The following is a 25,372-nucleotide window of genomic DNA, read 5'->3' as shown; positions in this document are numbered from 1 at the left end:
ATACTTCATGGGACATCCAGTGAAAATCATTATGTTTATTTAGAGTATTCCTTGTGTTCATTGACTGGTTCAGGTATAGCCAATGCTGTGTATCCGTTTACACACATGTTCTTCGTGCTTCTGCTACTTATCAGAGGGGAGGAGCCTCAGTGGGTGCAAAATCAGTGCTTAATTTGAGGTAGGGATTGCCAGTGCTGCCCTTCAGTATTCATTTTTGGGGACCAGCACTTATTTTACCTCATCAGATATTGACCGAGAGGAAGAGAGAGAAAAACACCTAAACGGGAAAGAAAACGGTGGGAAAACCATCGCAAAGGGAGAAAGCAGGGGCTGGCAAAAGTAAGACAAAGGCGTGTCTGGTAGTGGATTGAAGAGGCCCATGGTGAGTTCAGGCCTACACTTACATTTCATAACACTGGCCACAGGATTCTGATCAGATCTTTGGGCACCATTGTTCATTCTTATACAAATGAGGCACTGGACTTATGATCCCCTTTAAATGTACAATTTGCAGTGCAGCCTATTAGTACATTGTTCACATCTGAAATTGCTTTCAAATTTGCCAGTCTGTTGGTGTGCAATTCGCACATCCCCAGTTTGCACATGGGAATGGTAGATTAGGCCCTTTGTTCTGATCTGTAAATAAACTGCCATAGGGTTGTGATGAATTCTGACGATCATCACGAAACAACTTACATAGGGGTTTTGAATTAAAAAAGTAAAGCATTTCTCAAAATATTTGTACTTTATAATTGCTATCTACAATCCTTATACAGTCAGAGCATGTAACCTCTCCTTTTTCTGTTTTCTAAGAAAGGTTATAGGTTTACCCCTTGCGTTATCTGAAGAAGAGCTTGTTAAATTAAGGCAGGAATTCTGCTGCAGCTTCTCTCAGATGGACAGCAGCCTGGCCTTGCCAATGGCACGGACAAGACTGATGCTGCAGCTTAGCCAATCAGAGTGGAGGAAGCGGGAGCTGGAGAAAGTGGATCAATACGTCTCAGCCCACGACAAACAGGTGAGATCAGAAGATGTATTCCGAACCTGGTGCCCCACTGTCATGATGTAGGGCCTGAAAAATGTCAGACTCGCTGCTCGCCTTAAGCCATTGACGTGGCAAGAGGAATTTGTTTGTTAAAATGTCCTTTGTATCCTCCAGATTGACAAAACACCGATGGTGGGGGGTGGGGGGGGGGGGGGGATTGGCGGTATAAGGGTTCAATGATAAGCTGAAGGATCAAAATTCAGCAGCTAACAGTTACTGAAAGCCTTATTCTGCAAACGTGAGTGTTTTACACGTGGCAACATTACTTTCTTCTTTGCGAAAACATAACTTGCTCAGAAGTGTGTTCACCCTGAATGTGCCGCTGAGTTTGTAGAATGTATGTACTTCGTTGCACAGTGCTTAGTTTAAATGGAGTATTGCTTTATTCTTTCCTTGTGAGCGTTTACGCACTCACCATTTTGTTTTACGCATTCTTACTATTGCAGTAGAACCAAGTTTTAGAATGTAACCCTTGAGATTCCTTCCTGTCAGCCTTTTCACAACCTCTATTTTTTTTTTAGAAGAAAAATAGCGAAAATCAATTAAATTTGTATTATTTATCTACTGGTTTTCAACCATCTTTACGAACCTATATTATTCTTTCATATACACGGTAACAATAAATTTTCACCCATCTACCCAAAACACTAAAGCATTTTAAAATTGTGATAACTAATAGCTTTAGAATAATATGCACTAATTCGCATAGCAGAACGAAGGACATTTTAATTCCATATAAAGTGGAAAATATATGCTGCAAATTCTAGGTCTGCTACCATTCTATTGCAGTGTGCCGCCAATACAACCCACTTCTAAGGTCCATTTTACATGTGCACACTTGATTATATTATAAAGAATGGCTAAATAAGTGACTTGCAGGTGGTGGATCTGGAGGTTTCGGTTTCCCACTGTTAAGAGTCCCCTGAAGAAGCACCTGCCTCTGGAGAATGGATGCTGTACTCAACTGTAGTGTACAAGCAGCGACTTAAGGGTTAGTCACCTGCCTCAGAGGCCAGGCGTACTGGAACAGTTGTTAGAGTATGAGAGCTGTTCAATAACGTCACCTCCCTAAACGCATAGGGGTTATTTAACAGTGTTTCTTTTAAAACACAAAAAATGCGTCCAGAAGAAAAACCTTTGAAGGGCCCCTTTAGTGCTCATTCTCCTGCTCAACTACAGGGGTGCTGCAGCACATCCCACCCCTCTAGTTCCATCGCCTCTGTCAGAGGCCCGCAAATTGGTGAATTCCTATGGACTGGCGAGGACTACCTTCCTCCCTCTGGACCTTTTGCTAATATTCTCTTTTGCAGGCTTGAGAAAGGGGCAGGGTGAGTGCTAGTGGTGCCTGGTGTGACAGTCTTTTTTGGTGCCCTCTCCAAGACTACCTTCTCCCCGAATTCCCTCACTACTACTCACCAACGGTGCCCCTCACCTCTCCATAGCCCGTCTCTGAAATACATTTCATTTTTTTTAAAGCGGTACTCAGTTCACTCACACATTTTGGTAATCTGCATGGTACACGTTCCTTACGGTATCTGGAAACCCTCATCTTCCTATGAAAGGAGGATCTGAGAAGCCTGCCGGGAGTGTACCAGTGAAGGAGCAAGTTCAATTGACTGTGGCCTTTGTGGTGCAGGATTAAAAAGACCATGCAAAGAGCCTTGAAGGTAATCCACTTTCTGAACTTAAGCCAGTGAATGGAACAAATCCCATCTCTAACTGGGAGACATTTGAGGATGTTAGGAATAATGCTGGCAGCCACATTCTAAGAGCGAGGTGACAAGAGCAATGATGACTGATTGACGCAGTTCCAAGGGAATGTAATGGAAGATCCTTATAATAAGGTGCTAATTGTTCGGCTGACGTGAATCAAAGCGTTGGGTATTGTCAAAAATGATACCCAGCTTTTTAGCAGACTTAACCGGAGTAGGGAGTGGCCCACAATCCTCTGGATACCAGAAATTGGACCATATGGAATCCTGAGTACCAAACAGTAACACCTCAGTTTTGTCAGCATTACGTTTTAAGGTGTTGTCTCTCATCCACCTACTAATGCTAGACATACACTGGTTGAACTTCTCCACCACAGATGTCAAGTCATTGCAAGTAGGCACAAGGATTTGAGTGTCATCTCCATACAATAGCACTTGAAACCCCAAAGAACGCACCAGTTCGGCCAAGGGGGCAACGTACACATTAAAGAGGGACAGGTTTAAAGATGAACCTTGGGTCACCCCACAGGGAAGGCTAAAAGCTTTCATCTTGAAACCACCACAGCTGACAATAATAATTCTTAGGAAAGAAAAAGAGAAGAAGCTTCAGGGCAGTCCCACGGACCCCAACTTGCTATCTCTATTTTTCCATCTACCCATTATCTCTCAGATCACTGTCCCTCTACCTTCCCCCTTCCTCCTTCTCTTTTATCTTGCTTGGAACCTCTCTTTACCTACTGCAACTAACCTTCAGGAGCTGATGGAATAAAAGGCCTCTCCTGCCCAGACACTAAAATCCCAGTTGTAAAAATGTTGGCTTTTGTTAGAAATGGGGTCTTTGGTTGACAGTCAAGTTACCCCCTGTTCAAGCAAGGACCCTCACTCTAGTCAGGGCAAAAGAGAATCACCCTCAGCTAACCCCTGCTTACCCCCTTGGTAGCTTGGCAGAGCAGTAGGCTTAACTTCAGAGTGCTAGGTGTAAAGTATTTGTACTAACACACACAGTAACTTAATGAAAACACTACAAAATGACACAACACCAGTTTAGAAAAATAGGAAATATTTATCTAAACAAAACTAGACCAAAACGACAAAAATCCGGCATACACAAGTCAGGTTTTGAATTTTTAAAGATTAAACTCAAAAATAGCGCTTAGAAACACAAAATGCTTAGATGAGTTGTTAACACGGCATCGTGACGAAGTTGTTCCCAACTAGCCGACACCAGCGGCATCGGACACGGAGTCGCGTAGACCCCCAAGTACAGTACCTTTGGTGAAGAGTGAAAACAAGTCGATGCGTGAAGTCGGGGATTGTGGTGTCTGTGCGAAACGTTGAATCTGTGCACTTCGATTGGCGTCGGTCACGATGTGGTGCGGCGACTTCCACGGATTCGCGGACTTCAGCGGGGCTGCAGCGGCGCCGGGCCTGCGAAGGTCGTCGCATTCCAGCGAAGATCACAGAGTCGGTTGCAGGCTGCGTCACCGGATTCAGCAGCGGTGTCGGTCCGAAGTTGTCCGAAGTCGATGTCCTTGGATTTCCACTAGCTTTCCTTTCAAGGGCCCAGGGACTGGATAGGGCACCACTTGTCAGAGCAGGAGTCTCTCCAGAGACTCCAGGTGCTGGCAGAGAGAAGTCTTTGCTGTCCCTGAGACTTCAAACAACAGAAGGCAAGCTCTAAATCAAGCCCTTGGAGATTTCTTCACAAGATGGAAGGCACACAAGGTCCAGTCTTTGCCCTCTTACTCTGGCAGAAGCAGCAACTGCAGGATAGCGCCACAAAGCACAGTAAACAGGCAGGGTAGCACTTCTCCTCAGCTCTTCAGCTCTTCTCCAGACAGAGGTTCCTCTTGTTTCCAGAAGTGTTCTGAAGTCTGTGATTTTGGGTGCCCTTCTTATACCCAATTTCTCCTTTGAAGTAGGCCTACTTCAAAGCAAAGTCTCTTGTGACTGTGAAATCCTGCCTTGCCCAGGCCAGGCCCCAGACACTCACCAGGGGGTTGGAGATGGCATTGTGTGAGGATTGGCACAGCCCTTTCAGGTGTAAGTGACCACTCCTCGCCTCCCTCCTAGCACAGATGGCTCATCAGGAAATACAGACTACACCCCGGCTCCCTTTGTGTCACTGTCTAGTGTGACGTGCAACCAGCCCAACTGTCATACTGACCTAGACAGGGAATCCACAAACAGGCAGAGTCACAGAAATGGTATAAGCAAGAAAATGCTCACTTTCTAAAAGTGGCATTTTCAAACACACAATCTTAAAATCAACTTTACTAAAAGATGTATTTCTAAATTGTGAGCTCAGAGACCCCAAACTCCATAGGTCCATCCGCTCCCGAAGAGAATCTACACTTTAATCAGATTTAAAGGTAGCCCCCATGTTAACCTATGAGAGGGACAGGCCTTGCAACAATGAAAAACTAATTTAGAAACATTTCACTGTCAGGACATATAAATCACATTACTGCATGTTCTACCTTAACCATACACTGCATCCTGCCCTTGGGGCTACCTAGGGCCTACCTTAGGGGTGTCTGACATGTAGGAAAAGGGAAGGTTTAGGCCTGGCAAGTGGGTACACTTGCCAAGTCAAATTTACAGTTAAAACTGTACACACAGACACTGCAGTGGCAGGTCTGAGACATGATTACAGAGCTACACATGTGGGTGGCACAACCAGTGCTGCAGGCCCCCTAGTAGCATTTGATTTACAGGCCCTGGCACCTCTAGTGCACTTTACTAGGGACTTACTAGTAAATCAAATATGCCAATCATGGATAAACCAATTACATACAATTTACACAGAGAGCATATGCACTTTAGCACTGGTTAACAATGGTAAAGTGCTCAGAGTTCAAAAGCCAACAGCAACAGGTCAGCAGAAATAGGAGGCAGGAGGCAAAAAGATTGGGGATGACCCTGCATAAGCAAAAAAGTCCAACAGCTGTCCTGTTTGTAAATAAATAAATAAATATGATTTAAAAAATAAAAACAAAGAAAGCATGTTATTTGAGTAAACTGTGAAGTGAGCAACGTGAAGAAATACAATTAAATATAGTATAATGGCATAAGGGATCTTGGTACATTATCCATGTGCATTTTTCAGCATTGTTTGTGGCTGTTTCATAGCACATCTGTTCTAGTTGTATGCAATATTACCTCGTCTAGGGGCTCATATCTAAAGTTCTTCTCCAGTAGTCTTTTTCTTGTTTGATATTTGCATCTCCAGTCTATCGAGGACAAGTGGCCTAGGATTGTCCTTTGAGTGACAGTGTCAGGGTTAGGTAGACCTGTTTCTAATGATGTGGGAGTTGCTGTTGATCAAACATGTTTTCAACATAAACCTAAGTCATAATGAGAATCACTGTAAATCCACCAGTGTGGGAGAAGTGTGACAATACTATATTTTGGATTCACTAGCCGGGCATCTTCTAGCTATGTTATGTTATGTTATGTTTGGTCAGGTCATTTAATGTTAAGTCAGGTCATGTTGGGTTGATTTGTATAGCACATTGTCACCAGTCAATCAATCAATCAAAAAAAGTTGTAGAGCGCGCTACTCAACCGTGAGGGTCTCAAGGCGCTGGGGGAGGAGAAACGGGGGGGGGGGGAGCAGGGAGGGTCACTGATCGAACAACCATGTCTTGAGGTTCTTTCTAAAGACCAGTAGGTCTTTGGTTTTGCGAAGGTCTGTGGGGAGGGAGTTCCAGGTTTTGGGGGAGAGGTAAGAGAAAGACCTGCCTCCTGTGGTGGTGCGTTGGATGCGGGGGACTGTGGCTAAGGCGAGGTCGGCTGATCAGAGGTTGCCTGTGGGAGTGTGGAAGTTAACTCTTTCATTGAGGTAGGTTGGGCCGGTGTTGTGGAGGGATTTGTGTGCGTGGATGAGGATCTTAAATGTGATTCTCTTGTCTACGGGGAGCCAGTGAAGGGACGAAGGAGGTGAGCCAGTCTAAGGCTTTGTGGCGAATTCCTATGTTGTGGAGTCGTGTGCGGAGTGTGTGGTGGCAGACGGTGTCAAAGGCTGCGGAGAGGTCTAGGAGGATGAGTGCGACGGTCTTGCCTTTGTCGACTTTGGCCCTGATATCGTCAGTGCATGCGATGAGGGTGGTTTCTGTGCTGTGGTTCTTGCGGAACCCAGATTGTGAGGGGTCAAGAGTGTTGTTTGCTTCGAGGAAGTGGGATAGGCAGGTGTTGACTAATTTCTCTGCAACCTTGGCGGGGAAAGGCAGGAGGGAGATGGGGAGGTAGTTGGAGAGGATCTCTGGGTCGGCTTTTTTTTTTTTTTAGGAGAGCGGTGATTTGCGCGTGCTTCCAGGGGTCTGGGTAGGTGGCGGAGTCAAAAGAGGAGTTGATTATGTTGTAGAGTATGGGGGGATGGTAGGGTTAGCTTTGTTGTAGATGCGGTGTGGACAGGGGTCGGAGGGGGAACCGGAGTGGATGGAGTTCATGGTTTTTTCGGTTTCTTCCTGTGTGGTGGGGGTCCATGTGGAGAGTGTGGTGGGGGGGTCCTGAGTGGAGGTTGGGTTGGGTGAGTGAGGAGTGTGTGTGGTGGGTGTGTGTGGTATGAAGCTGTTGTGTATGTCCAGGATTTTGTGGAGGAAGTGGTTGGAAAGGGCGTCACATAGGGGCTGTTTGTGTGTGGGGTCTATGTTGCTGGCTTTGGGTTTGGCAAGTTCATTGATGATGGTGAAGAGTTCTTTGCTGTTTTGAGAGTTGTTGTCAAGGTGTGTCTTGTAGTGATCTTTTTCGGCAGTGCGTATGAGTTGGTGATGGGTGTGAATGAGGGTGGAGAAGTTGGTTGTGGAAGGTTCTTGTCTCCATATTTTCTCAGCTTGGTGGCATTTGTTCTTGGAGTTCAGGGCTGAACCATGGGGCGTTCTTGATGTTGCGGGTGGTGATGTGTTTTGTGAGGGGGGCTAGTATGTCTGCGCAGGTAGTGATCCATTTGGAGAGGTTGTGTGCTCCTGTGTTGGGGTCGTTGGTGTGGGGGGGTTATGGGCCAGTTGGGAGTTTAGTCATTCTGTGGGGATCTTGTCCCACATGCGGTAGGGTGTGGTGTGTTGATGGTAGTGTGTGGGGGGTTTGGTGAAGGAGAAGTGGACGCAGCGGTGGTCAGTCCAGAGGTGTTCGGTGGTGTGGGTGTAGACTATGTGTTGGCTTGAGGTGAAAATTGCGTTGAGACTGTGTCCTGCTGAGTGGGTGGGTGCGGTGACCAGTTGTTTGAGTCCAAGGTTGGTGAGGTTGTCTATGAGGGAGGTGGTGTTGTGGTCTTGTGGGTTTTCTAAGTGAAAGTTGAAATCACTGAGGATGATGTAGTCTGTGGAGGTGAGGGCGTGCAAGCTAATGCTGTCGGTGATGGTGTCGCAGAAGGCGGGGCGTGGTCCGGTGGTCTGTAGATTAGTGTACCTCTGAGTGTCGAGTTGTTGTTAATGTGGATGAGGAAGTGGATGTGTTCAGTGTTGTCAATAGTGTTTTGGGAGCTGGTGGTGACTTTGATGGTGTCTCTGTGTAGGATGGCGATGCCACTGCCTGGCCTGTTGAGGCGGTCTTTGTGTTGGAGTTTGTATCCCTTGGGGGTGGCTATGTCTATGTCGGGTTCGGAGGAGGGGTTGGTCCAGGTTTCCGTGAGGAAGGCAATGTCAGGTGAGTGTGATGTGATGAGGTCCCAGAGTTCTATGGCATGTTTGTGAAGGGAGCGGATGTTGAGGAGCAGGCAGTTAAGGTGGTTGTGGTGCACTAGAGGTGCCAGGGCCTGTAAATCAAATGCTACTAGTGGGCATGCAGCACTGGTTGTGCCACCCACATGAGTAGCCATGTGGAAATGTCTCAGACCTGCCACTGCAGTGTCTGTGTGTGCAGTTTTAAACTGCCAATTCGACCTGGCAAGTGCCCCCACTTGCCAGGCCCAAACCTTCCCTTTTTATACATGTAAGGCACCCCTAAGGTTGGCCCTAGGTAGCCCCATGGGCAGGGTGCAGTGTATGTTAAAGGTGGGACATGTCCTGAAGTGTTTTACATGTCCTAACAGTGAAATACTGCCAAACCGTTTTTCACTGTTGCAAGGCCTATCTCTCTGATAGGTTAACATGGGGGCTGGCTTTAAATACCTTTTAGGTGCAGATTCCCTTTGAGAGCAGATGAAAATTTGGAGTTTGGTGTCTCTGAACTCACAATTAAAAAATTCATCTTTTGCTAAAGTTGTATTTTAAATTGTCAGTTTGAAAATGTGTCTTTAGAAAGTAGGCATTTTCCTGCTTAAACCATTCTGTGACTCTACCTGTATGTGGATTCCCTTTCTGAGTCAGACTTACAGTTTGGCTGTTTGTGAATCCCCTCTAAACAGTATGTGTTGTTTCTCCAGAATAAATATATAAACATGTAAGAATATATAATAACACAATAAATCATCTATCAAAACTAATACATCATCTAAAAACTAATCTCAAACCCCATGAAAATAAAACCACAGAGTCCAAAATCATTCCTCCTTAAAACACCTAGTTTAAAAAAGCATTGATTTACGCATATGTACAGCCAATAAAAAGGATCCAACCGTGCTGCACACCAGGGGACCCTCAAGTTGTTGTAAAAATAACAGTGCCAGGTTTGCAGTAGGGAGATAAAATATTGTTTTCTTAGCGTAGCATAACATTTGCAAAAAAAAACAAAGGGCAAAAGGGATTAGGAGATGCTTTGCACATCACAAATTACCCCAAGGGAAAACATAGCTGCCATCCTATAGAACCGGTCCGGAACCCTGTAAGTAATGACCGTTCCCTGGAGTTCCGAACCATTAACAGCTATGTGGCAACAATACCAACAGTTTGGACAGGACAAAAGCCCGCAATTTTTGGTTTCATATACTCCACCCTCTCCCTTTGGTCCCTTCTAAAGGCCAAAAACTGGTACTTCAACCAGCCCTTATCCTTGTTAGAAATACTATCTAGATTGTCAGAGATGTAGGAGCAACCTATATGAATGAGTCGCTGACCATATATATCCAAATTAATTTTGTTCCTTGATCGCGAGACAATCCATGATGATGCTCTGATTGACAACCGTCTCTTTATTAAGCCATTAGGAGCACCATAACATTAGCAGAGCAAGGCCGAATAGGTCCTCAACATATTACAGGCCAAGCTCCTGGTGAACTATGTAATGTGGTGTAGAAGGGGGAACATACAACAACCTACAACAAACCCTATTTTCCTCCACTTGGCCATTCGTAGTATTGCTGTAGCCCCACACTGAGGCACCATACAGCAAGTATGGGAGACATTTTCTCCTATAAATTTCTAAGATGGGTCAAGCGGGTTTTCCACCAAGATTATTTGATAGGGCAAAAATTGACCCCACAGTACAAGCAAAACGAACTATCCTGTTTCCTAGGCATGGGGACCAAGAACAGGCATCATCAAACACAACCCCCAGGTATGGATACTGTGAAACTCTGCCAATATACTGACCGTTAATATAAATGGGACACATTTTAGTACATTTGGGCCCACACATCATAACGGTTGTCCTTGACAAATTGGTCTAACCCCTCATGAAGTTGACAAAGGACTTAATTAACAATTTCAGGCTGTTGGCAGTCCTAGCCAATAGCACAGCGTCGTCCACGTAGAGCAGTGCTGGCAGTGGATGATAGGAACATCAGCCCCACTGTACCTAGAGTAGACTCATGCTTATTTATATATAACAGAAAAAAAAAGTATGTGCAACCTTGCCACACACCACACCTAATACCAAAGGACGGGGTACACTCATTATTGCTCCCAAACCTGACAGCAGATTTTGAATCCCAGTGAAGAAGGCATAGGAATGTAACAAGGTAAACCTCTACCCCAACAGCTATTAACAAGGCCCATAATTTAGAACGGTTCATGCAATCAAAACGGCTAGACAGATCCATTAATACCATGTGGATGGAGGCATTCTTAGCCACTTTATAATTTGTAATCAGCAGATGAATATTAAGACACTGTTTCATTGTTCTGAGGCCCTTTCAGAACCCATACTGTGCTGTAGAAATAATATTATTCGATGTAGCCCAGTCCAGTAAATGATCCAAAACCACTCGCCCGATCAACTTTGTTACAGAACAGAGGAGTGAAATGGGATGGTAGCACAGAGGGTCATCGTGCCTGCCTTTCTTAAAAACTGGAACAATCACGACTTTCGCCACACCTCGGGAATGCCAGCCTTACATAAGGAGTTAAATATATTTGTGAGTTGGGAGGACCAAAATTTTGGGTTGGCCTTAAATAAATCCATGGGGACTCCATCCGGCCCAAAAGCCTTATTTGCCAGACTATTATAAATGGCTATAAGAACCTTCTTCTCCGAAAAATGAATACCCAATGACAGAGCAACTTCACAGGACTCAACCGCCTCCTGGCTGGGCCATACAAAAAGATATTAATAAAGTGCTCCAACCAAGACTCAGAAATAATATGGGTAGTTACCACATATGGGTACCGCCCCTTAATGGTAGCTGCCGTAACCTGTTTTCAAAACCCTTGGATGTCCTTCAGCCGGAAAGCTTTCACCAGGTTGTCCCATTTCTCTCCCTCTAGTTCAACCTTCCTTGTTTTAAGAGCAAGTTTGTAATCATTCTTACAAGCTCTAATAAGCCCCTGATCTCATGGGTTGGCCTTCAAGGCATGATACAACATGTCCCTATCACCTCTACATGCCCTGTCAAACCAAGATTTCCTCTTTCTGCTTATGGCACAAATGGGTTTGGATAGTACCCCTTTGACGTATTCCGTAAGAGTTCTCAAGTACCACAGGAGCCTCCCTGCCCTCGGAACACCCCACAACTCCAGTGGCACGCTCCCTTATCAGGTTAGTCAATAGACTTCACATATTTACTGAGTGCCAAGCCAAGTGCAGACCCCCATCTCTAATGGTCAGTGATAGTTTACTGCGTTTGGCCCCAACCCCCTTGCTGACAATATGAATTCTAAGTGCAAGGGTGTTGTGATGACTCTGTAATGAAGGAATTATCCTCTCATCAGAGAGCAGATGACTTACATTTCTAGTGTAAATATTAGTCTATAAAAGATCCTCCCCAAAACAGTAGGAATAGATGTTGTTGTTGCATGGCACAAATCAAATCATAAGTCAACATCCTGGGTCCTGGGGTACAGTAATCGTCCACTGGCATCCATAAGATGACCATTGCCAGGAGCATCCATGTCAAAGTCACAATGCCCTAAAGAAATATCCAAAGGCAGATTTTCACCTAATTTGGTGTTGAACTCCCCAGCTAAATTCAAATAAAAAGTCCCCAAAGTATCTGCATGATCCACAACCAAATCCTCAATTAGCAGACATAATCTTCCTAACAACATGTTATCTCTGGTTGAGTAACCATTATTATAAAAATGAATCGGTAAATTATAATCTTGGTGCCCACTTGACTTCAATCACTTCAATAAATGCCTCTCCCACTACTACCGGGTGATTTTACAACTAAGCCCCAATTCGACCCATGCCTCCAACCCCCTTGGCATGTCCTGAAACCAAGAGGGAGGCATGGAAATTAGCTGACATATAACCATCAAGATAGACATCCTCACATGGCTCCTGGAAAAGCACAATTTCAAAACATTTGACAAAGGCCACCTAATCTTCATTGTGCAGTTTGATCTGAATGCCAGCCACATTCCAACTAAAAAAAATCCACCTTGGCCATTAACTCCTGGGACGGATGATGGAAAAATAGCCTTGCAACTACCTAGAACTGGACTATATAAATCTAAAATATGACCCATCATCCCTTCATAGTTCTTATTATCAGCCATATCGGGACAAACTCTTCCCTCAACTTAATTGTCGGGGTTACAGGGAACACTATGCCCCTCTTTCATCTGGTTTGCCACTACTGTACCCTTATACTTCTCCTCCTTCATAGCATTACTCTTACTAAGTATACAGACGCCATTATCGCAGTTATCCCAATTAACCAGTCAGTCAGTATCATCCATATTTGAAAGTGGGGTGAACCTGTTTCCATGAAAATATTGGGGTATTTGAGGAATTTTAAACACAGGCTGTACTGTCGTACTATCGCTGATAAAAGATATGGTATGCTTGTAAAAAAAAAATGCCTACCACAATGGGCCTACTAAAATTGATAGTAAAGCACTCCCCATTCAGCTGCTGGGGCAGAGGGCCAAAACCCCCCACCAGGACAAAAAAATGATTTTATCATGAAAATTACATACAGGACCCACTTGATTATGAAGCCAATGTGCAACCTTACTTTTGAGACCCACAGTATCTTCAGTATCTTCATGAACACCATCCCCCAACCCAGGGACATCACCAAGGATGACCACATAAGACCCCAGGTTAATTAATCACAGGAAGCATAGAGTAGCCTACTTTTGGCCTATCCGATACTGCAGCAACCCCTTGCTTTCCTTTGCCTTGCTTGTTTCAGCCAAGTCCTGCCATCCAGGTTGTACCAGTGAATTCCCAGGGCCAGACGAGGTAGGGGGACAGTCCCCGCCAGTAACCTTACCAGTCTTTAGGTGCCCACAAACACCCCTAGGAACTGTCTCAACATTGTCCTTAGGATATACCTGTTCATCCACAGGTGCACTAGATTGAGCGTTTGAGGCAGGAGGGGATCAGTCAACCTTTCCTCCAGCCTATTACATACATAAGACATCTGCGCTTCAATTGATGATAAACGCTCAAGTACTGGGCGGAGCTTAGCCTCCAATAAGTCACTCACCTGGTTGCTAATACTATCCCAGAACAAAGCAGATACAGGGCACCAGAATCCAAAGATAACAGATCTGTGGCTCTCTCTGAGGAAACAGCTTAATTGCGAGCATTTCTACTTTTGCCTACCGTCTTCCACCTCTTGGCTGCTCGGGTGCATGAAGGGGAGCGTATATCCAAACTCGTCGTATCATTAAAGGCTTTCTTCCCCTCATCCCTCTTCCACTCATTGGATTCTCTATCATCGAGGCCCACCCCTACCTTTAACAATAGGCTCGAGCCACCCCAAGCCAACCCCAGGGTTGTTCGGAAGCTGATATGAACCTAGGAGATCATTGCAGGGACTGGGGGCTCAGCCCGTCTGCAGACAAAGAGAACCTACGTTCCACCAAATTAATCTCCCTCGTTATGACGTCCACCACACGTACTAAAAAACTATCAATAGTGGTACTGGTGGGGACTGCAACACTGGGGCCTGCTTTCCGTTTCTCCATTTCGTAGTCTGATTTTCCTATTCATAATTACGCATGGATGATCATGTATGAAAGTAACAATGGATTGGTCAGATTGTTTTCCCCTGCAGTCTTTAATCCACTGTGCAACTATTGACTGTAGCTTGCTGACACCTAGCTGCAATGCTTGACAAAAAGAAACTCACATTTGTGGCTGGGGACCTGGCATTCACACTTGTTTCATGCTTGATTTTCAGGGGACCAACAAACAATCCTCAAGAGGCCTAAGAAGTGAGGAAGAAATAGCTTAAGGACCTACAGGTCTTATATGAGTTTGAAAGCTCAAAACTTATAGGGGACAGTAACAGATGAGAATTTGAGGTGGAGATCGCCTTTGATGCTTACAGGAATAACTCATTCAGCTTAGGGTAAGGTTTGTATATTTGGAAAATTTAGGACAACGGATTCAGGCATCCATCGTTTTAGGTTTCTCTTGTGAAAGAGCCTGTGGAATAGTTGTGTCAATGGCTAATAGTACTATACTCCTGCTTCCTGTGAGAAAACAGTGATCCATGTTTTAGCAGTGAAGCCTTTTTGCCTGTATGGAACTTCTGTCTTTGGGTAGAGCATGTGCTAGGTCCTGGAAACAGAGGAGGTTGTGGCCACATAGATAAAAACAGATGACCAGTTACAAATTGGCATTTCTCTGTCTCCTTCCATGAAATACTGAATAGTACTCAGAAATCTATGCAGATTTTTAGCACTTGTATGCAAAAGTATACTCCCTTAGTGTCACTTCTTTGTATTTGCATTTATACATGTTTCCACTTGTAAATATTTTTAATTTACATAAACCCAGCATCTAACCACAATGAAACTATGGGGAACATCCGGTTTGCACACTAACAATGCTATATTTTTAGGTCTTGCCTATAGACAGATTTTAACTGTCGTTTTTCGAAGAGCTATTATGGACAATACTAATAATTAAAGTGAGTTTTGTTTCGGTCCATTGCTTACCGTCTATTGGCTTTCTTCTCAACCTCATTTTCTCCCTTGTTATTTGTTGGCTTTTGTTGCTCTTCTTGTTTGTCCGCTCCTGGAGCATACCATCCTTTTGAATAGATGACTTGTATTTTTACCTAGCTCCACATACGGGAACTAACTATATTTTCCTTTTTCTGGCAGGTCTCCATGGAAATGCATCCATTTTCTTGCTCTCTCCTTCATGTTGCTTAACGTTCTTCCCCAACTCGCCCTCTGCTTCATTCACCTCTTCTCATACTGTTCAGTTTTGCCTGTTTTACATCCTTCTCCCCGGCTCCACTCACTGACAGCACTCACCTCCCATTGGAAATGACTCCAACTCTACCAACTCCACTATTGCTTTTCTCCTCCTTGCTCCTCCCCTCCGGCCTTGTTCTTTTTAATTTGTGTTCTAACTCTTTAAATCTTAAGTCTAAATAATATGTGCTTTTTCACGCTTTATGTTTTTAGGTCAAGTGCGCATGCGCTCTGGCCTGCTGTAATCTATCTGTGGGCATTTAACCACGCCCATCCCTATCACTGGTTCATGGGCTTGCCTTCCAGAAATGCTATTTGTGTGTCCCTCCTTGGGACAGCTTTGTTACCGCCGTGGCCATCGACCCTGTTTCATGGATAAGTCAAACACACGCGAGACCCATTGCATTGCAAATGCTTTTTTAACTTACTGCTCCAAGATGGGCATTTGCCGTTTTATGATAGTAATTTCAAAGAAAAAAAATGGCTGCTATGGCAGCACACAGGCATGGGCTTGGGGACGCTATGGTCACTGTAGTGCTATCATACATATGTGTGCATATGTGATGATGCTTGCTAATAATCACACTTTTTTGCCAGTGTCATTCAGCACCAGCAACATAGAAATAATTGTGTGTTTGTGTTTTTGCTAAAGCGTTGGCAGGGTCACCCAATAGGTCTGTATTCGCAAATCCAAAAGGCGGGACAATCAAATTCCAATGGCAAGCATTCTAAAATTCCCAAGGACTTTCGTAAATAGTACCTGAGATTTAAGGGGAGAGCTTTTTTTCACATCCCAGTTTGCGATTCATGTTCTGGAAACCGCTACCCGTCTTAAATCCAACGTTTTATGTTTTTAAATTCGGTCTACACTTGCAAACGTTTTGGGCAATGATCTCTAACCTTAACCGTTCACAGCTCGAAATGTCTTAATCCGAAAGCTCTCAGATGACAATTTTATGTGATTTTTTTTTTTTTCTTCTTGGTGTGATTACCTTCTGGCACTCGGTGATTTTCATCATGCTACTGCAACCTTGGATTGTGAATTCCCGGTTTGAACAGATGGTCATCGATATTTCAGGCTGAAGTTCATGCTATAATTCTTGTTTTCGCTTTATTGCTGTACCTGTGAGTTGCAGTCTGATGATAACACGAAGGAGGGGTAATGGGCGCTTTTGCCTAGCTCCCTCGTGCAGCAGATCGTGCGGAATGTCATGTAATGCTGCAGACTATTTCAGTATACTTTTTGTTCTGCAAAATGTTCTATTATTATTTCTCTCAGAAACAATCTATTTTGAGAACTGGTGTTTCCCCAAAGAAATTAAATGAACTACCACGTTCTGTGTTTTAGAATCATAAGCCCTATTCCAGTTGTTGATGGGCGGTTGTTCGAAAATTGCCTTTAGAGTGCTGACATGCCCACCAGAAGATACACTAATAGATGTGTGGGTGTAATAAGCACAGTCAGTCAGTCAGGGCTGACTTGCTAACAGCAGTGCACTTTTTCTACAGATCTTCAGTCTATGTTTTAGTGGCTTGCAGACATGTGAAGAGCCCCCGGCATGGAATGGCAATCACTTTTGGTCCTACGGTTTTTAAAGGGTTAGGAGCAAATATCAATTCGGCCACATGCTATGTTGTAATTATGTTCTTCGTGGTAGTTCGGGTATCAATGTTCATCAGTCATTTGTTCACTGTCTATATGTTGGCAGCTGAACAGTATTAAGATGTAACATTTCCCCTCTTATCATCCTTTTTATATTTCATATTTTCCCTGCAACTTATTTACTTGCTGTAAATGAAAGTGGCATTTTAGAATTCCGTGTAAAACATGCTCCACGGCAATTGTCTTTGAAAGAATTTAGAAAATAACCTGTTTCCAGGATATAAATATTCAATGTTAATATGGAAATATGGAAATCCCTTGGATTTACTGGACGTGTCGTCTTTCCCAGGGTAACAAACATTAACCATGTGTTTTTAGCAGGTAAATCAGAAGACAAAGAAGAAACCTATTCAGCATAACAAATTAGATGTAATGAAGAAATCTGTAGAGGATACAATTCGTGTCTACGATGAAAATATCACAGATGACCAAAATAAGCAGGTACGAAGATTTGAATCATTCCATAGTTTTTGTGACAATTGGAGCACCAAGTAAACCTGTTTCCTTGTTGTGACACTTTAGTTCTTCCTCAGCACCGAACCTTTATTACTCAATTGTTTTTCACATTTATGAAATGCATGCTTTAAAAGAGAAATAACGAAGGTAACCTTTAAACCTGAGATTCTTTCAGCATTAGACGAGGCAGCTAGCGCAGATAGGAAATGGTCAAAAGGGTACGTCTGACCCTCGAATGAGGCTATTGGGGCCCAAGAAAGCTATGGATGACACCATCAGCAATTCCGAGATAGCTACAGAAAGTGGAGAGGTTAGGGACGGTTCTGGCTGTGTATGTTAAATATGTCTGCTGTTCTTAGCCTTTTTCCAGTCAGTGTAAGTGTGAAACAGAGACATAAAGTAGATGGAGAATGGGGGGATGGATACCAGTGTGTGGGGCTGAGCTTGAAGGACGGGGAGATGATAAAAGCTTTATTGCTCTCTTGCTGCAAGACTTCAATGGCTGATCATTTTCCATTCCCCTCTTTCTGTGCCATCATCTTCAGCACAGGCTAGTATTTGAAGAATATGGAAGAAACAGACTACTGGTTTACAGACATTTCCTTTCCCCTACTACTTCATGTAAAGTGTTCCAACCAAGCAATGCTTCCTAATTGAATGCCTGCTCGTATGATAGATTAGGAAGGCTATGGTGAAGTAAATCAATGATCACTCATGTCAGGGAGACCAGATCCTCTGGGCCTGCGCACGTTCCCAACATGTCCACCACTAGACAGCTCCAAAGCTCCGATAGAAATATCACAGAGCTTGAGAGAGTCCAAGTGGGGGAAAAGGGTATTAGGTAGGGAACAGCTGGGAAGGAGACCTGTAGGAAGCAGGAGGTTAAACAACACAATATCAAGATATAATCACATTGACTTTCGCTAGACTATGGTCCTAAGAATTCTCATACTGAAACCATGGATAACCTAAGAAGTGACTATAACTAGACCTCAAGAAATCTGGGTACCTGGGAAAAATCAAGAATGGTTAATACAATGTTTCATATGAGCTTTTCATGAAATATCATATACTGTCTAGAAATACAATAACCTTTTAGAATAATATTTCAGAACAAACATTGCGTTTTTACATGAGGACAAAAGGCAATCTGAAACATTCCCTTGAGAACAATAGGAATTGTACTAGGGACTTAATATGCACAAAGAATGTCACATTTTTTAATCTAGCATCTTCACAGAAAATCCAAAAGCTCGGGATAAATGTGTGCACTTCAACAAACACTACACACCAAAGTTTTAATTGCCATGAAAAGTTTTTCATGCTGGAAATGAATCGCGCACACTGCTGATTCAAACAAGAATATGCAAATGCCATGAAATGATCGCGCAAGCTGTTGCCGATCTGAACATCAAGTTTTACATGCAGGAAATGAATCGCCCACACTGCCGATTCGAACAAGAATATGCAAATGCCATGAAATGATTGCGCAAGCTGTTGCCGATCTGAACATCAAGTTTTACATGCAGTAAATGAATCGCGCACACTGCTGATTCGAACAAGAATATGCGAATGCCATGAAATGATCGCGCAAGCTGTTGCTGATCTGAATGCCAAGGTTTACATGAGAGCAATGAATCGTGCACTCTGAAGGTTTCACAAGTAGGCCCCAAACTCGAGAGTCTTTAAGAACAGGGTCGGGGGCCCAGCCCGACCTCCGCCTTACCTCCCTGCTCAAGGATCTCCAATATAATGAGGGGCAGGCCTGGAACATCTAGGTGGGCCTCCGGAACAGGAGCTCAGGAAGTTGCTGCTGCTCTGCACTGGGACCTCTGAATAGTGAGCACATGGAGCTGGGCTGGCTCCCTTATACAGAGTCTGGCCCAGCCCGCAAACCACACCCAGTCATGCTTCAGGGAAAGCTTCTAGAAGGTCCTAGAAAGGGACCACACCCTAACACACTCATTAAGCCTGCAGCAATACCTTGCAAATGAACAGTTATTGCAAACATCATTAATAGTGTTTTTCAAGGTTAAAGTCTACAATGCAAAAGGTTAACATACTTCATATAAACACAATGCATGAATTATGCTCCTTCATAAAGGCTGGGTTTTTGCATTTTTGTCACCCGTAGAGCGCGCACTGTCCTAATGTTGACAGCTCATACCTCTTTCTAGATCACACGTTGACTCAAGAGTGTACCAAGATTGAGTTTACTGGATGACTTCACGTCATCAGGTACATTGTATGAATTCAGATTACCTTTATACAACAATTGTAGCCTAGAACCTTAGTACAATTTGTTTAATTGAGGTGAATCCGCATTTAGATGTTAAAATGAATGTCCAGGAATAAAGCATGATGTATCTATTGCCACAGGGTCAACAACCATTTTTAACCAACATATATGTACATTACTTAATGCTAGCCAGTGGCACCTTCCATGTTTAGGTTCTGTAGGGACATCTGTAGGTTCTGAATAATATTGTGTTTCTACCTTATATTCATACCGCCTAGATTGGTTGGTTGATTGCTGAATTTCCATTTTGTCATTTTGCAGAGTTATGTTTTAAGTCTAAACTCTCACTAAATAAATACATGAGATGTAGCGGCCATGGACAAAAGGTTGGCTTTGTCTGAAAAAATGGAAACTAGTGCTTTGTTAGAAGTGGCTTCTTGGATTGCTAGTATTAGATTTTCCAAAGTAAGTGGTTCATCCTTTAATGTCATCAAAATCCAGGTCCAGGTTGTGGTCAAGACAAACCATTTACTTACTAAGAAGAGTGGGGGTGCATTGGGATTGCTTCTTTCATTTATCTTAACCAAAGTCATTAAGCCCTTGCTGAGTTGGTACTTGGGCCTCAACATCTTGCAACTGCATATTTTTTTTAAATAAAGTTTGCCAGTTTTACTAAGTGTGAATGTCTGGGAGGGTTAGCCTTCTAAAATGATTCTTGGTGGCACATAGTTCCTTCTCCTCGCCCTCTGCCCCCCTTTGCTGGACCTCTACGGCGGGACTTGCAGGAGAATGCAAAGGTTGTGACATGGCTGTGAGACTGCCATTGTAATTCCATGTTGCTACTCATGTGACAGCAGGCAAAAATAAATTGTTGCAAATCCCTATTGTAAGTCCGATATCACAGTCAAGGGTGACATGCACCTGCAGGTAAGGGTGAAGTTAAAGTGTGGCTCCTGCATGCAAATCTGCAAAACATATACTTCTAAATGAAGTAAAAATGTCCCCAAATTTACCTAACTCCATAGGCATCCATTGAAAATGTGCCCACCCTTAATTGACTGTACAACACCATGCAATTTTCATTTACTTTTTGTTGCTAAGGATAAATGCTATTTTTCAAAACTAACCAAAGCTTGTATTTGTCAGGGTCACTGTATTTATGACATTTGAGGCTTACTCTGAGAAAAGGGCAGTTTGCAGTCATTGTCTCAGCTAACATTTCAACAGTGCAAGACAAGGATAACATGCATTCAAGAATAAGTAATGAGATACCATGTCACAAATGTGGTAGATACCTCGTCCGCTGTATTCCAAGTGTCACAGCACATAATGCACTTGTGATACTGTCGACTGCATATCTGACTTTAAATCAGGACATTTGTATTTGGAGAAAAACATCTTTTTATGATCTGTATCAGTATGTTTCCTGCTATCATGAAGGTTATGCAGTGGACATCATCTAGTCTTCTGCAAGTGGTCTTTGGGCTAAAAAGGTATCATTTTGTGCTGTCACAGCACCATTATCATGTCTCATTCTTTACCTTACGACATCATGCCTGGGGAAACATACAACTACACTAATGCCTGATTTCTGGTTAGAGGCTGAGTAGGGATTTGCTGTTTTGAGTTGACCAATAAAGTGGCTGGAGTGTTTCTGAGATAATCCTGGCATATATGCAGGTTCCCCAGGAATGTCTTCTGATACTATCTGCTATTGTAAATTCCATTTGCTCCCATGTTTAACTTGGGGGCAGATATAGCTTGCTAATCTGAAACTGATTGGTATATCTGTGTCTGGTATCATAATTGATGGGTTTTGAGTATCATCTTGCTCCTGTTTATGGCAATTTGTTTCCTGGAACTCTTTCCCATTGTGTTTACCGAGTACCGCCAAACGCCTCTGTAGTAATAGTCTGTGCAAGAGATGAGCTGCTTGCTCAAGGCAGAAATCACTGCAGTCGGCTTCTATTTACACAACTAAAAGTGACTTTCCGAAAGATAAATGCATGTATGAGTAACTTTTTAGTCTGTAAAATATTGTATAATAATGCTGAAACCATTAGCGGTATTTTTTTTTTTTAATTAAAAAACACATCCAAACTGTTTGACAGCTCCAAAATGGCATGATTAATAGTGTAATAGGCAAAAGAAAAAACAATTATTTGACTATATTATGGAATGTTATCTTTGCTTTTAAAGGTTTCGTTTTCCCTCTCGTAACTGATCACTTATAATTATAGATGAAACAGTAGTGATATGATTTTTTGAAGCCGTACATGTAATCAGTACTTTACATTGAAGTAGTGAACAAACACATGCCCATACATGATGTGAACATCACATAAAAAACACGATTATAGCGTGCGTCAAATCAATATAATAAAGTGATCCGTGTTTAGGGCTTAATATGTACAGGGATTATTTTATGAGTGCTGGATCTCAGTTTCTGCCCTTGCGAACTAGGTTTCAATGATACTGCCAAATGGGTAGTTACAGAAGTAAATTAGCTATTAAAATAGCTCAGTCTGTGTTACTGTCTCATTGTCGAAGCAGACAATGTAGACAGCAGTTTTACATGCGCATTAATAGACTCTGAATGACTAAAATCATACTGTATTTCTCCTCATTTTTGGACCTGTAAATTGCCCACATTGAATGTGTTTCATATTTGGTTTCAGAGATTGGTAATTTATGTTGTAGTCGATTGTAGGTGTAGTGTTCTGTGTTTGTTTCTAAATCCTTCCTTTTGGGCAACAGAAGCATGTGGGGTATTATAATGGTGGGACACCTAATGTCACTTCACTTTAAAAGCATGGTAGGTTCTTATCAGTCCAAGAGGTTCTATACAAAAGCCAAAGAACAGGTTCAAGGGCACTACTTTAAGGTTGTGCAACTCCTGTAGCATAGCTACCCCTTGGCATAAGCTTGGGTTTTGCTTAAATGGACACCAGCTTTAATGACTGCAATGTAGTTAGCACGAGTTCTGTTGAACTAGGTAACGTTAAAGCTACTACTTTTACTAGCACCTTTAGGCAAAAAAGATCTTAAGATGTGCAAAATCAATGAGTGACATCAAGTTGATGACGACTCCAGGTAGCCATATGCCATGATATTTACAAAATACTACAATTAAGTATTGTTAGGAATGTGGTCTCATGTTTGCCTGTAGAGATCCAAGGCTTTATCTCAACTGGGGACTGGGAATCTGAACCCTGGGAACTAGGTTGCGGTCCTTTAGAGAACTCCCCCTGTTTGCCCTTACCCCCCTCACACTTCTTCTGATGGGGCCTCTGCTCACCCTTGATTGAGTCTCCCCCATACCTCTTTTGGACTCTGGGGTTCTTCCACCAGTCCGCTCCCTGGGTAAGCTTCCTGGCATCAGTCAGCTTGCTGTCAATTAGGTGCTGGCACAGCTCTGGGAAACAGAGACTATACAAGTGCTCCCACACAATCAAATTGTACAGCCCCTCATAATCTGGTACCTTACTGCCCTTTACCCAACCATCCATGCAGAGTGAGACCATATCTAGTGAGTAAGGCGTCATTCATGATAGAGTTGGTGAGGCCCTGAGGATCCCTTAGAGCTGTCAAGGTGTCCCTCCCCTCTTCCTCAAAGTGCTTCATCTTCAACAGACCCCCCCAGCCCCCAGTGCACCCCAGGGACCAGATTTATTTGAAGAGCAGACTCATATCTCTTAAACCACAAGTGTATGTCATCCTCCCTCTTGTAATCTTTTACCAGGTTTTTGGGGATGCGCACTCTTTTCTCAGGTTGTACTGGGGTACTGCTGCCACCATCTGTGCTGGACGTGCCCTTCACATCCAGCTCCTTTAAACTCAACTCTTGTGTAAAGATTAGTTTCTTCTCTTCCATGGCAAGTCTGTCTTTTTTTTCTTCCGTTTTTATTCTAGCCAGCTGCAGCTCCCTGTCATACTGGAGTCTGAGTTTCTCCATCTCCAATTGGTGCCTCCTGGTTTCCCTCCTGGCTTCCAGTTCCTCCTGGGTCAGGCCTTTGGCAGAAGCACTGCTGCCTGCCCTGGAGGCCCTCCCTCTGGGCAGGTCAGGGTTATTCAACACAACATCATGTATGCTCTTCACCGCCTCATCCACAACAACATCCTCCTCTGCTGTGTGCTCCTCAGCCTCTTTTGCTGCCAAGCACGCGCTCAGCTCCTTATGCAGCTCCTCCTTCCTAGCGGAGCTTTTGATTGGACATTTTAACTCCCTACAAAACTGCTTAGTCCTCCAACTTCTCTAGCTCAGACACCACATTTGTAGCAGCTGCTGATGGCTCCCAAGATTGAGACATGCTTGTGGATAAGGCTCAACAAAGATGTAAAGTTCTAGAAAGGAAAATCCAAAAGGTGGAAAAAAAGAAAAACAAAAATTCAAAAGAATTCTGTAGTTGTGTAATGGTCTGCAATAAAAGAGTAGTGTCAACAAAGGATAAATAGTCTAATTATAACCCGCACCCATTGTTAGATGCACTATCATGCTAGCTACCTCAAAATAAAGATAAAATATAAATATAAAAGATGTATATCAGGTAGCATCTGTAATATTCTTATCTTGCCATCTTGGGGTTCTGCCACATGGATAATGATGTCTCCAGAACATCTCAATGGCTATTGTGGACCTTAAAACACAGTTGCCCATGTATTACAATAAATATCATATGTCTGGGAGATCTGACAAGAAGGTCAAAGGTAAAGAGGAGTCAGTTTCATGTAATTCTCTCAGGAGGGCCACAGTTACAAGGAGTGGGCCCAAAAAGTATTTATTTGCTAATAACATGGATGATGGTTAATGCATTTGCATTGTATTTGACAGGCAGACTGGTTTCATTTATTTCTTAGCTAAGGGTTCTCTGACCCCTTTTTGACTATCGAAGTGCAGAAGATGTCTCAGGAGTCAGATTGCTGTTGAGGTAGATATTCATGAAGCTAATCGTCTTGTTTTTACAATTCTGCTCCTTTCCTCTATTTTCAATGTGTAGAGTTAAGTCATTTAGCCCTTTCAGAGATTGAGAAGAATAAGATACCTGAATGATGTATCCATCCTGCTTAATCTTGTAAAAATAGTGCGGTAGAGAAATTAGACTCAGAGAATAATAAATAGGTGCATGTGGTTACATGTTTAAAATGTGTATTTATGTGGACAATTGCAAAAGAAAGCGTTTCTAGAGCTATATAGATCACAAATTGTATCATGTATAGGTAATTAATTTTATTTTTCTTTACGCTATGTTGTGACAACGGATTTGCAAATGGCAACCACTACTTAACTCTTGACTGTGACTTTGTGAAGTGAATGTGCATCTGTTACATTTCTGAGCATATAATCCAAGATTATGTATCACCATTTGGCCACAACATTTACTTAAACAGCTTTTGATTGTCCCAGAATGTAGTGATGACGACCAACACTAATATAGTCAGATGGATCTTAATTTATAATATTCAGTAGTATTCCAACTAATTCTCATGACTGAGACCAGTTTTGAACTCATACACCTATACGCAGACCTGCTAACTTCACCAAACTTCTCATTGTGAGGGGGGGAGGCAGGGCCTTGGAGGGGGATTGCTTTTTGTCTGGAGAAGCACCTAAGAGGCACTTTTGCCCCCACCCCAACCCCAAACCCCGCCCTTTAAGAAAAAAAAAAAAAAAAGCTTGCTGAGAGTGCTGTCGATGTCCTGGGGGGTTATCACAAACTTTAATGGACATCACCACTAAAAGCCTCCACAAAATGAGCGGAAAACCACTATTAACAGTGA

General features: G+C 43.1%; 1 protein-coding gene across 5 annotated transcripts in view; it reads left to right on the top strand.

Moving 5' to 3' along the window:
* EVC2 (EvC ciliary complex subunit 2) overlaps positions 1-25,372 on the top strand; it is a 306,369-nt gene that overhangs the window by 158,713 nt on the left and 122,284 nt on the right. For 4 of the 5 annotated variants that reach the window (XM_069202996.1, XM_069202979.1, XM_069202971.1 and 1 more), the window contains 2 exons: positions 814-1,018; positions 17,218-17,340. In XM_069202996.1, the coding sequence (XP_069059097.1) occupies positions 814-1,018; positions 17,218-17,340 (328 nt within the window). The remainder of the gene's footprint in view (positions 1-813; positions 1,019-17,217; positions 17,341-25,372) is intronic. The other variant, XM_069202987.1, reaches the window with a different exon arrangement.

This window comes from Pleurodeles waltl, chromosome 1_2 (genome assembly GCF_031143425.1).
Source record: "Pleurodeles waltl isolate 20211129_DDA chromosome 1_2, aPleWal1.hap1.20221129, whole genome shotgun sequence".
NCBI lineage: Eukaryota > Metazoa > Chordata > Amphibia > Caudata > Salamandridae > Pleurodeles > Pleurodeles waltl.
The sequence above is the reverse complement of the archived record's forward strand: the minus strand, read 5'-3'. Positions and strand labels throughout refer to the sequence as shown.